The sequence below is a fragment of the Centrocercus urophasianus genome, unplaced genomic scaffold (genome assembly GCF_019232065.1).
Source record: "Centrocercus urophasianus isolate 14NV4802_14NV808 unplaced genomic scaffold, USGS_Curo_1.0 seq_29, whole genome shotgun sequence".
Taxonomy (NCBI): domain Eukaryota; kingdom Metazoa; phylum Chordata; class Aves; order Galliformes; family Phasianidae; genus Centrocercus; species Centrocercus urophasianus.
This window is the reverse complement of record NW_024884855.1, coordinates 13,162,059-13,181,602: the sequence shown is the minus strand read 5'-3', so window position 1 is coordinate 13,181,602 and position 19,544 is coordinate 13,162,059. Positions and strand designations below refer to the sequence as shown.

At 37.8% G+C, this 19,544-nt stretch overlaps 1 protein-coding gene across 3 annotated transcripts in view; it reads right to left on the bottom strand.

Annotated features, from left to right (window-relative positions):
• Positions 1-824: 824 nt before the first annotated feature.
• The window catches only part of CPPED1 (calcineurin like phosphoesterase domain containing 1), a 36,069-nt gene continuing 17,349 nt past the window's right edge, over positions 825-19,544 (bottom strand). For 2 of the 3 annotated variants that reach the window (XM_042828306.1, XM_042828307.1), the window contains 2 exons: positions 15,145-15,567; positions 825-2,570 (listed from right to left, as the gene is read on the bottom strand). In XM_042828306.1, the coding sequence (XP_042684240.1) occupies positions 2,338-2,570; positions 15,145-15,567 (656 nt within the window). In that variant the 3' untranslated portion in view covers positions 825-2,337. The remainder of the gene's footprint in view (positions 2,571-15,144; positions 15,568-19,544) is intronic. The other variant, XM_042828308.1, reaches the window with a different exon arrangement.

The following is a 19,544-nucleotide window of genomic DNA, read 5'->3' as shown; positions in this document are numbered from 1 at the left end:
AGTGGAGAGATAAGAGAGCATTCACTGAAGCAAAGAGGCAAGGTGAGCATGGAACATTCAGTCTTAAATTGAGATGGTAGAAGAGGCTTCACTTCTATCACTGCCCATTCCCACCATAAAATATTTTTCTTTTTATGAGACATCAAGCATTTACTTTCTTTCAAGAAAGATTCAGAAGAAGCATTTTCTTCAGTTTAAACTGGCAAACCAGGATTGTTTCATAATTTAACACAGTATCCCCTATGAAGAAAGGCTAAGTGAACTGGGTCTATTTAGCCTTGAGAAAAGACGACTAGAGGGGATCTAATCCAGGTTTATAAATACCTGAGGTGTGGGGGCCATAGTGGTGAGGCCAGTCTCTTTTCAGTGGTACATGGAAACAGGACAAGGGGAAACAGACATAAGCTGCAGCATAGGAAGTTCCACATGAATGTGCGCAAGAACTTCTTTAGGTGAGGTGACGGAGCACTGGAACAGGCTGCAGGGAGGTGGGGGAGTCTCCTGCTCTGGAGATGTTCAAGACCTGCCTGGATGCCGACCTGTGCAACCTGCACAGTAGGTAGGAACTGTAGTAGGAACTGCTTTGGCAGGGGGTTGGACTCCATGATCTCTGGAGGTCCCTTCCAACCCCTGCAATTCTGTGATTCTGTGAATATGAGTTACTTTACATAAATATGATGCACTCTCACCGTGAAGACCTCTGCCATTTGTAGTTAGTTAAGGCATCCGTATTAATTCTGAAGTAGCTGATTATACTAAGAAAATTAATCTAAAAAACATTTTTCATTTATGCAGGTAAAAAAGCACATTCCAAATAAAAGGAGTACTTGGGATATAAAATCTCTTTTAATTGAACTTCAGATTTGTACTTGAGCAAAATTTTTATGACAGAATGCTATGGAATTTCTTGCAATGAAATGATACTAAGAAGAGGAAAAATAATTTACAAATATGAATTAAAATGATGCTTATGCAAACATTTCCAATGTATATTAGTACATTGTAACCATGAAAATAAAATTAGAGTTCTATAATACCACTACTATTAATGTTTTCGTAGTTTTGGAAAGACTTCCTCCTGAAGTTATGGTGGTAGGACCTATCTCCCAAGCTTCAGACATTCAGTTAAAATTACATTGAATAAACGGCCATATGAAAAAAGCATGTCCTCCATCCAGCTTTACAGTACTGTGCCAGAGCAGGGAGCGTGCTCTGTGCTTGGACTGTCTCAGGTCCCTCTGCTGAACTTTTTCAGCCTTAAAACATAAATGCCAGACTGAATAGCAAGTCTGTTCTTCCCTCTGCAAGTAATAATCTAGTATCATCTTGTTTTTGAAACCTTTAATAACCTGTGATTACTAAATGTAATCTAAGACTAAATGTTAACAGAACTCAGTGGTTTCAAAGATATAAAAGTACACAGATTTTTAAAAATGACTTTTAACTATTAAACTAATAAATTAACTGCTTAACTTCCAGTGAAACTTCTTTCTGGGTGTTTAGCTAACTTTAGATTTTCTCTCCCATTTTCCGCATGTTCCCTTGAAAATGAACCTGTGAAAACATTAAACTAATCAAAAGCAGCTGGAGATCAAAAGCAAAATCATTTTCTTTCTTTTTGATTCAAACATTACCTACGCTTAGGCTGTCATCATGAGATTGTAGCTCATGTTTGGTACTGTCCACTTGCAGCTACAGCTGTTATACTGGGAAAAGAAAACAGTTCAAAATACTGCAGATATTTTTAAAATCTCATGAGCCCTCAAATAAAATGTTGTAACTAAAATGTAATGAAATTGAATCTTCAACACAGTATTTCACCTCCTGTACTGTATTTAAATGGAGTCTATTGCTTTCACTGACTTTTTGAGATTTGTTTCTCTAAAGTAAAAAAAAAAAAAAAGTTTGTATTGTCCAGAGTGTAACTGAGGTGATTGAATTTATTGATTTTTCTTTTTCTAATGTCTTACATATCAAATGAAAATAGTCTTCAGTTGAAGCATCACCTAGAATTACTACTCTCACTCTTGCATATACTTCCTGTTTATTTAGAATGTCTTATCCATGAGGAGAGTATAAAATCTCAGAACAGAAAAATGTTTTCAGTGATGTGTTATCTTCCCATATTCCTTGTGGGTCTCATTTTACAAAAATATACGTCAAGAACTCTTTTTTGTTATTTAGGATGATAACAAATGGAGAGCTGTTCATGGGCATGGTGCACAAGCAAAAATTTGATTTCAAGTTGTGGAAACTTTCTGAAACTCTTTGTGTTCATCTAACAAATATGGCAAAAGATCACAAAAACCACTTGAGTTAAAAGGAATTTCGCATAGCCTAATTTTCCTTAGCAAGCATATCCATCATCTCTTTCTCCAAGCCTTGGCTGCTCAACTCATCTAAACTGTAATATCTATGAACAATCTTTTCATCTGTGACAAGGACCACTCGAAGTCCATGTTTATCTTCTCCCAGCTGACATCCTATTGCTGATGAGACCACCATTTCCAGTCCTCTGTAGCACCCCCCAGCATTCCTGTGGTAATGTCCTGAAAACACAGCTTTAACGCCTGTTTAAAAAAATAAAAAGCATACATATAGTTAGCATTTGCAGTTTATATATAATATGTGTTTGTACTGAAAGGCACTGCTGAAGTTGTATTACACCACTATTGGGGTTGCAGGAAAAATTTGATAGTAAGTACAGGTGCCATGATTACCTGCAGTACTTAGTGGTTCATAAAGCATGAAATGAAAAGGAAACCATTCAGCCAAACTTGCATTTTAAACAAATAATGAATTAACAGCAATAAATTGTAGCCATAATAAATGAGTAAAAAGAATGATGTTAACACTCCACTAGATTTGTTTAGGGTTATTAGATTCCCACGTCTTTATGCTTACTGCAAGGCATTTGTCATCTTGCTAACCCTTTTGGCTAGAAAGAAGGAATACACCAGAGGAAATCGATTTAATTTAGAAAAAAAAGTAATAAATAACTACCTGAAGAATTATGTCAAGGAAACATAAGCTGAAAGCTATGAACTGGAGCTGTATTTGTTAATTAATATGCAGAAAATTCACTAAAGAGATCATAAAGCTATTTACCCAAAGTGTAAGTGGCCCTTTTTTTTAAAAAAAAAGTCAAAACAAAAAGCATAGATATTTTTTATTTTCAAAGATATTTAGGTTTTAAATAAAGAAACCTAATGTCCCATTCCATGCTTAACACAAAAGGCAACATGCATTTTGTCCTGATCAAGTGCCAGTGCAGAGAATGAGTCGTTCATGAGTTGTTATAACTGTTAGTGACAAAAAAAATGCTAGGAACAACTGATTTTTGCCTTCAGACAAAGTAAATGCTGGAAGAGATTATAGACAATGTAAAGGCAGAGAGCTGTGACTAGGACCACGGTTATAGCTTTACAAGGAAATCCTCATTTCCTCAGCCAGAATGCCTTTCACCTTTTTGCCCGCAGTAGGCTTAGATTCAGTTCACCATCATTAAATGATAGGAAAGTAGGTGAACTTGTCTTAAGACAGTGGGCTACATCTGTCCTTTGCTTTCAGGGGAGATAGACAGTGATTTGAAGACTGATGTAAAATACATAAACTAGGATCAATCTATAGTTAAAAATTAAGCAGCTTGGAAAGCAAAATATAAATTATTCTGCTATGTGCTTGGTAAAAGCTATGTAGGCTTTCATATTTCAAAAGCCAAACCTTCCTCAGATAGCAAATGACTCAAGATGGAAATGAGAGTGAAGCAAACTTTACATTGAACAGTGGTGTGTGAAAGTCATTGCCAAATGAAACTAATCTGTAATCCTGTTTATCAGTACTGATTCCTTTTGTTCTGTAACACCCACCTATCTGTGTAACAGTTACACTTGTAAGTCAGCATTATAACACGGAGAGCTTGCTCTTGGCTGCAGGAACCTAGCAAAACAGTCAATTTTTTTTTTTTTCCTCCTTGAGAGAAATCCAATAAGAATATCTCAGAAAGTAGCAGTGTGACATAATGGGCTCTTTGCAGAGATTGCATGCTTTTATATTGTTTTTAGAATTACAATATAGGGAATTACAATATAAACTGACGCTATGGTCAGTTCACTGAGAGCAAGCTCCATGTTGCAGCTTGTTGCAGCGACTATCTAATACAACATCCTTAAGTAATCCAGGCAGAACAAGAGGGTATTTCCTTCTCATTATGTGCATGTATCCAAGCCTTGGGGCTACACTTGCTTCCCCTCTAGGCCCCCACATTCCTGCCTGAAGCATCAGGCAGTGTGGGCCCAACCAAGAGCTGTTATGGTGGGGTTGAGTATCGTGTCCAGTACAGAAAGCAAAACTGAACTTTGTGGGAACTTTATATATGACATCTTACTTGTTAGACTGAGACTATCTTCCTTTGTTGCAATAATTTTAAGAGTGAGCCAGCTTAGAGATGGCTGTAAAGTATCTATGGACATAGCATTTTCCTGTCCTTCAAGTGCCCAACAAATAATCAGTATCTTTAGTAACATTCTAGACTCTATTCTCAGGCATATAATATCACAGATTTGACAGGATCTTGGTCTTTACCTGTTAAAGGTAAAAAGCTGTGGCTTAGTCTCCAAAGATGGAACATAAGGAGCCAAATGTTTGGCTTGCTTGCATACTCCACCAGCTAGATTTGTAAAATATCTTTACTAGTTTCTACTCAGTAACAGTGCTACTATGGTAATAAGTTCATTTTAATATTTTCCACTTTTCCAAACAACTTCAGTCTTTGAAAAAGTTAGGAAAAAAAATAACATTCAAAATCATAGCGAGATGCAAATTGCATGTGACACTTTTAGTAAGAGAGAAAAAGCGCTCTGTAAGGGAAATAAGTAATGGAAGCATCAGTGTGTGTAAAGTAACAGCTTTCTACCGTCCATGGAATTTAACCTTTAGCACTAAAAGAAGACCAGAAGTGAAGACTTGTGTCATCATAAGTAAACAAAACTCCAACCTACAGTTTTAGTGTAGTTAGAAGGACTACAAATAAAAAGCAAGGAAACAACTTCAGTTATACTACAAGAAAAAACAAAATCTCCCATTGTGTGAGAATTCAGGAGATTTTTGAGGCACCTATCTTAGGCCATTTAGCCAAAATCAGCAGCAAGCAAAACCAAAGCCAGGCAAAGTTTGGCCCATGAGTCACACAGCTTTTTTTCTTTTCCAACAAATACTGCAGCTTCTCCCGGTTATGATTAGCATCTGCTACCTGCCTGCACCCAATGAAGTATTTTGGTAAAGAACTGAAATTGGAGCAATTGATAAATACTGCAAATGTGATTCCACACCAACAGAGCATGTGATTTAAAAATTATTTTACCTCCTGTTGGCTATGTGAGGCAGACTGCCTTAAGCAAGCTGCTGTTTATGGACACTGTTCATTCAAATTCTCTATTTTAGCAGATTTATCATTCAGATGCTAATTCCACTGGATGGGTATTCAAATCTGAAATGCCCTTGTGGATTTGAGGTGTTCTGGACCAGCCTCTGCTAGTATTAGTATTCATCTTAGGTATCACACAGTGAAAACTGCTCCCAGACTTCAGTTTTCAGGTATTCTTTATTTCCAGTGTTACAATTCATTCTTGTTATGGCTGTGTTAGAATCTGTTACATCTTGAACAAAGAAACAAACAGGTCACCGCTGTGTATTAATAGAAATCTTTTTTTTTTTTTTTTTTTTACTTCAATAGTATTTCTTTGTTCACTCAACTGTATTCCCCTCGCTTTTATTAGTAAGCTTAGGAAAGAAATCTGAACAAATCAATGCAATAATACTGAGATGACAAGCTGGCAATTTACTTTGCTCTTGCTTTTGATCTTAAACATAAAAAGAATCTTAAGATCTGAGCATTCAGATTTAATTTATTCCTTTTAGATGTTTTTCTTAAGTACTACTGACAAGTTGTTAGCAATCTACCTTCGACCCCAGCACACATTCACACACAAAACTCCTGTTTTTCAAACCTTGTGAGAACCTGCTTTAAGGTAAGCTCAGGTCAGCTAAATGCAATCCAGAAGATCTACGAAGGTGCAGTCCCTTCCCAATAAAAAAAACAAGCTGCAAACAAACAAAAAAAACCCACAAAAACAAGAAGTAGGGAGTGCACTGATTTGTTTTTCATTCCTGACTTCTGAAATAGCAGTTGGGAAAAGTTTTAATATAAAAGCAGTAGAAAATAGTAAAAAAAAAACCTACTGTGTAAATAAATGTCCAGAATGCTTCCCAAGCATTCATTATTTCATTTTTAGGAAATACAAGCTGATTTGAATTTAAAGGTGAGTGGAGACTTTACAGTATCTATTAGTCAAAAGAGCATTATCCATTTCAGCAAGACACTATTCTCACCTAATAGATTATTCATTAAAAGAAAAACATTAAGATCAGAATAAAGTAGATAACTGTGCAGAGAGTGTTAAAAAGAAAACAAAAAAATCCTATGTAATACATCTGCGATTGTCACAGCCTGATGTTGGACTGCATGCCAAGTGGGAACAGACTACCAGGGCAAAAAGGTCTGAGCTGACAAAGTCATTTTTGATCAGAACAGGACTGAAAGTCGGGTCATACTCTGGATGGAAAGCATCAGTGCAACACACCACGTCATGCTTTGTCTGCTCTGAAACCATACTTGGATCATGCAAACGTCTAGAAAAAAAAAAAAAAAAAAAAATATATATATTAATATATATATATTATATATATATATATATATTATATATATATAATATATATGAGGTTCAGGCCTGCACATAAAACAATAAGAACCATCTACCTGCAAAAATATTAATCTCTTTGTTAAAAAAAAAGAAAAATCTGAAATTCTGGATTTGATTCTGACCACTGTACAGCACCTCTGTCCCCATGTAGCCTAGAGCAGAATATTAGTCTGAAAGCAATGGAGTTCTTCCTGAAATGTTCCCCACCTACTGATACTAAAATATTCAATAAAATCTGAAAGAGAACTAGATGTGCCATTGCCTTTACTTCCAGCAAGAATCAGATGAGGAAAATGGTTCATTGCATTGAAGAAAACTACATGCTGGATATTGTGCAGAAGGCAGTTCATTAGCAGGAGAAGCTCAGGTTAATTTAAAGGATTTTATAAGCGCATCTCCTTTCACAACTGTACTTTATCACTCTGATAAACCCTTTTGAAAGCAATTCTGCAACACTAGGGAGAAGAGGTCAGTGTGATTTTGACGTAATTGCACTGCCAAGAGAACAAAGGCATTTAGCTATGTCATGCATAATTCCTAGGAGAAAGAGTATGTCCTGGTTACAGCTTATTGTCTAACTGCAGCACGACAGTTCCAGACTTCCCTCCCTTCCTCGGTACTGCGTGCTCCTGTATTCTGTGGCGTAGATAAATGCTAGGAGGTGGAAGACTGGGCATAATTCAATTTTTTTGCAGAAAGGGAACAGGGCTGTGGCTCTTCTCCTAACAGCATAACAGACAACCTTGTCTTTTCCAGTAGCTCCTTTGACCAACATTTCAGTTCAAGGAATAGTTAAATCATTACTGGATTTTATCAGGCATACACTGGATAGCCCTTCCCTTCCGTGTTAAGGCAGAAGTGAGAGGAGAGAGCACTACTGTAGTACAGGACATACCTGTTTTGAACCAGCAGCTTTGTGTCTGAGTGAGGGGATTGCCATGTAGGCCTTTGAGCAAGGCAGTTTGGGATAACAGGACACTACAACCCAGCAGAAGTGACGGTATGTGCAGGATGCATGCTAAACACCCTGGTTTAAAAGACACATGAATAAAATCAAGTGTCATCTTCAGAAGATCTCAGAGAGCTTATTTTGTTTTGTCACAAGCATCAAGTTTCCTCCCACAAAGTAGTATTTTCAGTAACAATGATTTGCTCTTTACTGGCAAGATTTCAGGTACCAAGTCAAGCTTCTGGTAGTCTGAGCTCTTAGAGGGGCAGAGGTCAGCATCTTCAAGGAATAAACAAAGTGGAACAATGCGCACGGCAATATAAACGAGATCTGAAGTGACAGCACTGCTCAGTATATGAAAGTTTGTGTAACAGTGGGAAAAAAAGACCTCCAATACAACAATAAGATTCTGCAAAGTGCTCTTCTCCCAGCTTCTTGAAAAACTGGATGCTTGTTAGTTTGACAATTCAAGGACTACAGGTTGAGTGCCAATTTCAAAGGAAATCTAGATGTGTTGTTAGAAGAGGTACAAATGGGCTAAAACAAGACTGAAAACAATGCTCACATTTACCTTGAAATACTTTTCATGAAGTTACATGCACCAAGAAAACATTTTTTTCCTTATACAACCTGGATATTGGGCTAGAGTTCAGACCTGAAATAGTTAAAATCCCAGGGTGTCTGAACCTAACTTCTGTAACACACTCCCACGGCTTGTTCCAAAAACCCCCTGAGTTCAGAAGTTGTTTTCCAACTCTTTTTCCTCACATACAAAAACTATTTTGAAGTAGGTTTCTGTGTCTCATTGTAACTGGCTCAGCCTCAGTTGGAAACCAAACTGCTCAAACCAGCACTACGGACAGTGTAAAAATACAGGAAGAAAATTACCCATATAAAAATAAACCAAAGAAAAGCAAGCACATTTTCCAAATTAGGAGGAGAAAGCCTAGAGTAATCAGCATAGGCAATCAGTAACATACTTTATTTAGACAGAGCCTTCAATTAAATAAATGCTTTTCTCAGCAAAAGTAAATGAGACTGTAAGAGAAGGCTAAATTAGTGGAATATGAATGACATAATAAATACGTAATGAGTTCAGCACAGACCTTTCTTCTCCTCCAGTGCACTCTATAGAGATTACTGGGAGAAAAAAAAGTATCTCTGACTGGACAGGTGGCCCAAATTATTACCCTTTAAGAGCTGGCTAATGAACAATTTTTAAAATAACTCCAGACACAAACCAATGTTCACTGCATTTCATTTACAGATTCAAGGCTTCAGTACAGACTGCAGGTGAAATTCAAAGCAAACAAAAGGAGGTGTTTCTTCACATAGCACCAGCTGCAAAAGGGTATCTATCTCCTACCCACAGATTGCTGTGAAAGCTGAGAGTTATCAAAAAGCAACTGAACAAATAAAATCACTAAATAGCACTATGTTGATAATGTGATTTAGTAAGTAACAGAAAAATTGTTGAAGATTGGATGAGTACTTGGAAGAAATTTTAAGCGTTTCTATGCCTTGTACTCTGCCTAAGGACCTGAGAAGGAAAAGCATGAGAGCAGGCAACAAGGACCATCATTCTCATCTAATTACTCTGCTTTTACGTTAGCTATTTAAGTGGCAAAAATCAGTTTAAAGGAGAATTATGCCTATTTAAAAAAAATCACTAGCTTCCCTGGTCAAACCGATCATGGGCTGAAGAAAGAATACATATTAGGCAAAGCTGAACATACATGAATTTTTCCCCAAATTGCAGGAGCCAGATAGGAGCAGCAGTAGAGTCAAAATGGAAACAAAAACATGGAGAAGCAGTTCTGTAAGGAAATGAAACCAAACTCTCTGAAACACCTGAAACTTATCAGCACTCTTTGGTACCCTTCCAGAGTTTTTACAAGCAGTAAAACAAATCAAAGCAAAGAACTGCTATACCCCAAACTTCGGTAAGAGACTTGGAGTGCGCGCATATATCCACATGCTTCTACGTGTAGATATGTATTTTTAACAGGTAGTGTTTCTGGCATATACAACCATTTAATTCACAAGAATAAACTGATCTTGAGCACTTCCCCAGAGCATCAGGCACAAACGGACTTTTCTTTATTCCTTTCCCTTTTTAGACTGCTGAACAATGTGGTCGGTTCAACAGTAGTATCTGTTCTCAGAACAATTCTGCACTCCAAAATGATGTCCTTTCAGCTTCCCTACAAGAGCACACATTAACCATAGGCACTTTTTGCTGCACCTCTTTTCTCTCCCCTGGGCAAGTGGTGTATATCATTTTTTCAAGCCTCCAGTGCTGCAAAACAAATGATAATATTTGGTAGTCTTTGTAATCAAAGTCTCTCTTGTAACATTAAACTGATTTTTATCTCATCGCCTCACAGCCCTCACATCACCCTATCTGTCAGGGAGGTAATACAGCAACAAACAAGATGTGAAGCACCAGTCACAGCTCTGTTAACAGGACTGTTCAGTGCTCGGGTAATTCTCAGACTCTGCTCTACAAAGATCCCGATCCCACTAACAGACCTCTATGAGAAGGAAATATTCCATCTGGTAGGTGTGTCAGGGCATAAGCAGCCTTTGTTTTGTAATCCCTCCAGCCTCAAATAGCAACATTATGAAATTATTTTATGTAGCCTTTTAGAAGCTCTGTATTATTCTACCTTCTTCATCAGAGGTGTTCTCTGAATAATACAGAATTGAAACGTAGAATTATAGTTCGCAGCACCACAAGAATCTTAGCAAAAAACATGACATTGTTAGGGATTGTGACCCTAGAAACTTGCAGGAAAACATCCTTAAACTTGCTTTATCAATTTAAAAAAATCCAGAGCTTGATGCAACTGATGAAAGTGGGAGATAAACGTTAACCACAGAATATCCTGGGTTTGAAAAAACTACCAGGGTCATCTATTCCAGCCCTTGGCTCCACACAGGAGCACCCCAATGCACCTCAAACTCCAGCAACTTAGAGCCACGACTATTACCCTGGGGAGGCTGTTCCATTGCCTGATCACCCTCTAATGAAAAGCTTTTCCTGATATCCAGCTTGGCTCTCCCCTAACACAGCTTCATAACATTTCCTTGGGGTTCTAGTCTGCAAAATTTATCTATGACAAAAGTTTTATGTAGGACAACACTGAATGCAGTTATCTAGAAAAGGCCCTTATCCGCACTCGTGTCTTCTGTGTAAGCAGAGAAGAGGCAGCGAGCACAGCCAGAGGGTGACTGCAGACCTTGGATGGCTAAATAAGCCACTGTGGGTGCAATCTGGAGAAGGTCATTCCATGCTTTGGATTAATCTTCATGAATGCCTTATGTGGCCTGTCAGTGGAATTTATTTATTGATTCTGTTACTTTCTCAATTTGAAAGCCAAACTTTCTAAGATATCTGATAGAAACCCTGGACTACCCTGGCTTGCTGTGTGCTCTTAAAGATTGAGAAGTTTTTACCAATCAAAACTACAGCCCAGAGGAAAAAACAAACTTCAAACATTCATTTATCTAAGAACAAATGTTATTTATTCTCATTATGAATTATGCTAATGTTTTGCAGTATTTCCTTACTGAATTTCTGGGAAAAAAAAAAAAAAAAAAACAAAAAAACAAAAAAAACCCCACAAGTCTGCATCTACCTATGTGTTATGTTGTCATACCTAGGGCACGGTTTAAAAAACAATGTTCTTATGCAGATAAATAAAATACATCAAATTTGGTCACTTTGCCTGTAGCATGAACTCATACACATATATATAATTTCATTGTAATAGTAATTCTAGACACTGAAGCTGAAATACGTAAATCTACGTTATCTTAAATACTGACAGCGACATGAGAGAGTGCTAAGATTACTCACTTGGTGTGTAGGCTTTACCAAAATCAGTGGCAAGAAGAAGAAAATATTACCCCTTGTCTATTCTGATTACACAACAAAGAAAATAGCGAAACACAGTACAAGTTGTCTGGTAACACTCCTTGCTTTAATTTGGTACTCAAATATATCTCAGCTGATGATGTTCAGAAAGCTGCTTCTCCTGTAATATCACTCTTACGTAAAAAAAATAAATCTAAGAGGAGCATGAAGCTATTATGCTCTTTTAATGAGTAAAGATGTTAGAAGTTACAGCATTTAGAATCACCACATGTAATGAAAAAAGACATATAGTAAAGTTACTTTTTCCTGCACGTATGAATTCAAGTGTTTTCCATCACATCTGAAAAATTACTTTGACGACATTTAGCTGAATTTATAACTTTTCAATTAAAAAAGCTGGATGCTATGAGGATCTTCCTTCCATTATTTTATATGCATTATCTTGTAATTCTGAAACAAGACTCTTGCGTTGATAGCCAACCTGTATTCATCATCATCATCTTGCTCTGAACGCTGAATTCTTTTATCAGTTTTGTTGGTGATAAAGGAGCCATCAACCTCGGTTTTATTCAGCCAAGATCTCAAACTTGTTTGTAGGCTGCTCTGAAAGTGATGCTTCCTATGTATTTCCATGGAAACTACAGCATACATAATGAGTTCAGTAACACTATTTGATACAGCAATTCTCAGCTACAAAACACTATTCTTCAACATAATACCACCATTAGGGGTGCGTTTTCACTACTGATGAACAAGAGCCTGCAGGCAGCGCTTGTAAAAATCTGCACCAGTGAAAGTGACTGCCACTGTTGAAACACTCACCTGCACCCCCCTGGGCTCACAGCCACTGTGAACATTTATGGATACCGAGCAACTATTGATGGAAGTCACTGGAGGCCCTTTTTTCTCCATGGAAGAATTCAGCTCCACCCTTCGCTCCCCCCACGCTTCCATGTCAGGCGCCATTCTGTCCCAGTGCCCCTCTGCTGCCATCTGTCACACAGCAACAACCTGTCACGGAATGTTGGTGGGCAGGTTCAGCCTCTGCTGCCATCCCACCAACGGCTGCCGCTGACATCAGGGCTGATGTAACAAAACAGGAGGCATAACTTTCAGCTCAGCCCTCATGTTTTGCATAATTAGGGTTTTTACTATGTTGTGTGACTACTAAGGATTATGTACTAAGGATTTTCAGTGTCTCAGCAATGACTCACAGGCAACAACTCTTTAAAAAATCGTCCGTAGCTCAGCAAAAACACACATACCTTTCTGGTCATAGAAAATGGCTGCAATGGGCTAATTAAACTACACCTGGAGGAGATATATGTACGTCTGGCACACAGATCAGATTTTCAGCTAGACTAGTACCTGGATTCCTTTTTTTTCCCCTACAAAGCACGCTTCTTTATAACATCACTATAAAATTCTTAAGAACTGAATATGCATTTCACATAGAAGAGCAGACCTCACCCTCATTCAAAAAATTGTTCACACAACCTTTGACAACTGAGGCTAAACATTTAGTAGTTACAGAAATACATTTTCACAAATGCATTCTCAAATGATAAACTGTGCTCTCAACAGAGTAGATTTTCACTACCTCTGACATCGTTTTTTTCCAGGGACATTACTTGTTATAATGATTTGGAAAAAAATGAGATTAGTAAAATTATTTAGACATGCTGATTAGAAATATAGGTTAACTTTGTGTAGTAGTAATACATATTTACAAGTGTCAGATTTTCAATTTGTAAATAATTATCACAAGGACATGAATTTCTCTTTAAGTACCTCAACTGTTAAGGACACTTCTAATGTGAGAATGTAATTCAGTACTTTGTACCGGATGTAACCTGTACAGCTAGTCTTTTATCTCTGCTTGCACTGAGGGGATACTTGAACCAAAAACATTCTGCAGTGTCTAGTTATTCTATTCTAACCACTTACATATGATTTGGGCTCAGAATTTAAAACAGTTGTTTCCTGAAGTTGCATACCTCTGAAGCCTCCATGTAACACCACCATACTTCAAGTATTTGTTATTTCCCAAAAGACCCACTTGGCTTAGTTTATGGAAAGACTGAAATCCTTAGATTGTCCTTTCTTCCCCATCTGTCCCTCTATCTTTCTCTCTGTGCGTGGTGGCTCCATGTTTGATACCATAAACTTAAAAGTATCAACACAAAGTCTTGATAACTGGGATAGCACCAGGTCTGATCCTGTGTTATTAACAATGGAAATACAACGTGCACCCTACTAACAGTGTGTTCCCAAAGCCAACAAGCCCTAAAATATACACAAATATACACAATATATGAACTATATTGAAATGTTTCATAACTACATGCTGGTCTGCCAAAGTGGGTGGAAACACTGCAAGACAGCATCATGACAAACAGCAAAGGGAGAGGTGGAGAGTGCGAGAGCAGGAAGTGAAAGACTTCTTGAAATAAAGAAGACACAGTCTCCCTTTTTGTGTAATAAAACCAAAATTCCTAACCAAAATACTCGTGACCAAAAATAATTTCTTTATAATATCTTAATACAAAATATAAGGTATGCTCAGCATGTCTCCTTGCGGGAAAAGAACAATCTTCTAAGTCTGGAATCTCGAGATGTCAGTCTCCTGAAGAGCCCTCAGATATTTATGAATTTTGGCCTGACTGATTGGAAACAGGAGGAAATTCATAGCTTGGAAAATTAGACTGGCTCTGGATGAGTTCTGGCTTAACAATTACATGGTAAATTAGGAACAATAACATATGCAATTTCCATTGTTTGGTAATCCAAATAACTTGTTCTTTCATAGATACAGAGAAAATGACACTGATGCAGTGATGACAGGCTGGCAGGAAATCTTGAGGGACTAGCACACTTCAGAAACATGAAAGCAATTAGCAGGAAACAGTGGGAACAATGTGGAGAGGTGGCTGCACAGTGTACCTGTCTCCATGGCATTCAAGTTTCATCACACAAAGCTAAGGGATTTGCTACAATATTCTCATTCAAAGCATGCTCTACCTGCCTTTTATTCCCAGAAATGACCTCTATTAGGAACAGATAAAAAAGAGGGTGGATCTTAGCAGAGCAAGACTCTTTAGCACTGAATAAATCTGGATGATGCTATAAAATTGGCTCACTGGGAGAGAAAACAGCCTGCAAGGTAATTCCGAATTCTGTTTCTGTTTTATGGGGGGGGGGGGAAGAATCTGTACTTTTGTCATATGGCAATACCTGATCTTCCATTCCTTAAGCAGAAAAAAAAAAATCAAATCAGGTTGTCTAGTATTCGCCAGTACTTGCAAAGTGAAATCTGTGCTACATCTTTTAAAAGTTTCTCACTTATTTTTCTTTCCAAAGTTTTAAACTATTTTGGGTTCTTTTGACAGATGTTAGGGTTTGGTTGATAATTTTGACCTAAGAGGAACAAGTCTTATAAACAGTACCCCAAACTTCTTGAAAACAGTACTATGCAAGTTTTGTTGTTTTCCTGACACTGTAGCCACTAACAATTGGAAGCAAAAATTCAGAGAAAGGAGAACTCAAGAAATTACCTGCTTTATGGAACTTTTCCATTATCTCATGTCGAACTGATTTTTCCAAGTTGAAATAATCATGGTCTTCATCAGGCTCTCTCAAAAACAGAGGGATGTGCTGAAACACTATTACATGCTTGCATTTATGTTTTCTGGCAGCAGCCAGCTGCCCATTTAGCCATGCGTCCTGAGCTTGCTTTAACTCTGGGCATTTGGAAGAATCGAAGTACAATTGAGAATTCAGCACAAGAAAGAAAACACCTCCTACCCAAAAGCTGAAGTAGTCATCTCCCCAACTCTTGCAATAATTATCTATTGTTTCTCTTGTTGGAGTATTGCCAATATCATGATTTCCACTGACAAATACCAACGGGATGTCCTGGTCAGTGTTTTTCAGAACGCTCTTTAAATCTTGCTCTTGGTCCTTTCTCCACTGGGTTCCTACAGAAAAGAAAACACCACAAAACCACGTTTTACTGTTCATGCTATCTTCTCCTACCTTCAGTGTTTGTTTTTGTTAATGGAAATACCATATACAGTAAGAAAATATTCAGTATTAGGTTTGTAATGATACAGAATAGGGAATATATCTTCACTTTATATTTTCGCACAGCCCCTTCCTTCCTGTTTTTTTCCCCCCTCCTTTATCAATTACTCAGCCATTCTCTGAAATTTTCATTAAGTAATGCTCTGGAGAGGAACCAACAGATCACACAGCAGTAGATGACCTCATATTCAATGTTTTGCATGAAAAGCTTTGGCGGGCCAGTTCTTGTCATCTATAGTCTGACAATCTGGAGAAAAATGCAGCCACACTGTATGGTGTGAGTCAGCTTTACACAAGGAAAGAAACAGGTTAAGATGTGGTTTATATTTTATGGTTGCACAAACAAATTCATTCATTTTTTCATTAGAAGAACTAATTTAACAGCAAAAATGGAATTACTGTCTTGTGGTGACTTCTTTCTGACAAAACCATTTTCTAATAAGCATGTTTCACAAAAAATAACTGAATTTGTTAACGAAGAAATGAGAGGAATTTTACAGGAACTCTGACATCAGAATTACACATTTGCGTACAAGTCCATGTTCTAGTTTTGTAACTCCATATATGTATTATACACTGAAATGCAATGCAGGGACTCCTGTCAAAAAAATGTACCAGACAAAATGCATTTTTATCCATATTTCTTCAAAATTCTTATGATTAATGTTGAGAAATACTTACCCTTGGTAGCTGTTTTTAGTAAAGACTTCAATTCCTTTTCTATTTCCAAAAGATACACCTTGTACCTTATTGCTGTTACTAGAATTAGTAGAATTTGACACTTAAAAAATTACTGAAAAATATCACATCCATACATCTAAATGTAAAGACAAGTGTGAGATTTAATATGTGTTGTGTTTGTTCAAGGGAAGGGAATCCACAGTGCTCATCTTTAACTTATGAACAGAATAGAAAGGTTTCAGAGCAAAATCTCAGTGTAACTTAGAAATACTGGGTATACGGCGTGTCTTGGAACTAGAGGAAAACAGGTGGGTATGCGGGATTTTTAATGTACAAGGTGGATGGTGAGTTTGGGCCATCCTTTCAAAAAATCCTTATTAGTGCTGGAAAACAAAATAACAGGGCAAGTAACATCTTGAGTTACTCGGAGGAGCTGGGTTTAAAAAAAAAAAAAAGATTAAATCCAGTATTTCTTACTGTCTGTGGGTCAGGGAGCCTGGTGAGAAAGCTGCTTGCCCTCCTTCTCCTCACCTTCCTATGTAAAGAACTGGAAATTTCAGTCTATAAATACAAAAATATATTCTGTGTGGGAGGGAGATAGGGAAAAGATGAAGGGGAAGTCTTAATTAGGAGATGAGTAAACAGATTACACCATGCTAATCCACTTGCTATCACTTTGGGAAATTTAGATAACAGTTTCAGAGTATAGAGACATTTATGCATAAGCTGCAGAAATAATTTGTAGAATTGTGTATACATCTTCCCAGTGGTGAAATTCAAGCTCCAGAGACTAGTTTTGTTGACAGCAGGGCACTGGTTCCCTCATTTAACGCAATACTATTTCTATAGCAACAGGGAGACACATTCAGTGTTCTATTGCAGAAAAAAGATTGCTCAAAATGGAAAACAAGGTCTTTGTCCAAAGAGTCTAAGAAATCCTACTATGTAAAGATTATTTTAAGACAGTTATATTCCAGCTTGACCTTTCCTTGGTGGAAGGTGAAAACAATTTCAAAATAAGATACCTACAGTGATTAAGGTAGGAAGAAGAAAAGCAGTGTCTCTATTGTCTTTGGGACAAGGCTGACATTTTTAAATCCCAAGCTACACTATGCTGTTTTCACGTTAGGTTCTGTAAATACAGTCTTGCCCTAAGATAAACAATTTAATAAATTAATAGCGCATAAAGGCCAGTTTGGCTCTTAGGAAAAAGAAAAAAGTGAGAGCTGGTACAGTTGCCTACAATTTTCCACAGCTTTCTGGGCTATCGTTTTTGGAAGCTATGTGAGCAGGAGCACAGAGGTGTGCCGCTGCAGAGATGTTGACATCACATCTTCCTCCTGTAGGTTACATCACTACCTTAACACTTCGAGTGCTCCATCTTGCATTATTAAAGGAGTAAAGGCAACCTGCCTTCGCTCACTGAAAGAGCAGATTTCAAGAAAGAGTGCAATTTTAAAGCATTTGCAGAAGCTGTCTTTAGTCAGCGTAAACACAATTCACAGATTATTCTGCTGAAGAAATAATCCTCTTGCTCTTAATCCACACTGCAGTTTACTTTGGTATTCCAGAGAGGGCCTCTACAGCAAAGTGTTGGATTTAGATTTTTTTTCAGATGCCCTAGCTATAAAAAGAATTTGAAACAGTTTGCCCCAAACCATAGCACTGCAATGTACGCTGTCTGCAACTGTATCTGAGACAACCCTTCACCTACACTCTCATCATCAGTTTTCTCCCTGAAGTAGTTCAAATTATTCAGTCAATTAATAATAGCACCCATTTATCTACTAATCTGAATTAGGGGAGGAGAAATTATACTGGCATTAGTAGGTGGCACCCCCAGTTGTGCCTTGTGTCAGCACAAGGAAGGGAACCCAAAGTGTTTCCTGGCATCAAGTGGCTGTCAGCCCTTGCCAGACAAACACGTCTGGCTGGAACCGCTGCTGCATCAGTCCAGAATTCCAATTCTGTGTTGTCTTCCAAAAGATGGAAATTCCAGTGAGGTAAATGGACTTTTTTTTTTTTTTTTTTAAACAATCAAAGTTAGTACCATAAATTCATGGAGAAGATGACTGCCAGCCTGATACAAGGATGCTGCATTCCAGAGAACTTTCTCTCCAGTCATTTACTGAGAAGTCCTTTTCAGTCATCTGCATGGCAAGAGTGTCTACAGCATAGGGTGGAAGTGCCCAGCAAGTGGTGCTTATGCTGTTGCTGCCTCTAAACCTCCTTTTTGGTCTTTTTCTCAGTACTATTTGCCTACCAGTTCCGCAAATCTTGGCGTAGACATTACTATGTCATGGTTTGCTACAGGAAAAACAACGTGGGTGAACATAACCAAATGTCTAGTAGCAAGTTTAACCTAACATGGCAAAAAGGATTCCTCATTATGACTGAGTACACATGCACATCCCCACTGACTGCCTGCCCTGACCTAAGAACTCTGCCTCTGCAAGGCCTTGCTCAGCTGACAGTCAAGGCAGGCACTGTTAGGGTAAAGTTACCAAGCTGACTACAGCCAATTTACCTATCCCTTGATTATGTAGAGGGAAGATTCCAGCTTCTGTCAAGGAACCCTCTCCTTCTGGCCTCATGCCATTCTTGTACTTTCTGAATTCCTTTGAGAACTGATCAAGTTCCCAACCAGTATGGCTGAGAATCTTCCCCCAAAGAAGTGGTGCATCAATTGAATCTACCTCTGAAATTGGTGAGCCAGAGATGGCTCCAATGGGGAGAAGTGACGTAAGGTAGGGCAAGAAACCAATGGAGACAAGAGCAAGTGGAGGGCATCATAACCTACAGATTTAGATTTCTTTTGCCTATGTATATCAGCCATCAGAAGGACCTTGATTTTCCTCTGTTTTATCTATTGAGAAGGGAAAATTACTCTCTAAATTACATACGAAGAAAATGCGAAAAATAAAGCATAATCATATCCTGGATTTCTAAATTACTCACTCTCAGTTCTTCATCATTATCATACAAGTGTCCCAAACCTTAGAGGAGTTGCAAATGCATTCTTTTTGAAGGAAAATGCAGATTTTCACATAGAAAAAAAACAAGTTAAAAAGAGCGTTCTTTAACTCTGAGCTTTAATCCAAGCAGAACCTTAAAAAGAACTAATATGACAACTGCAATCTGGTTAACATCTAACCCAAGAGATGGATTATCAAAGTACAGATAAGATATA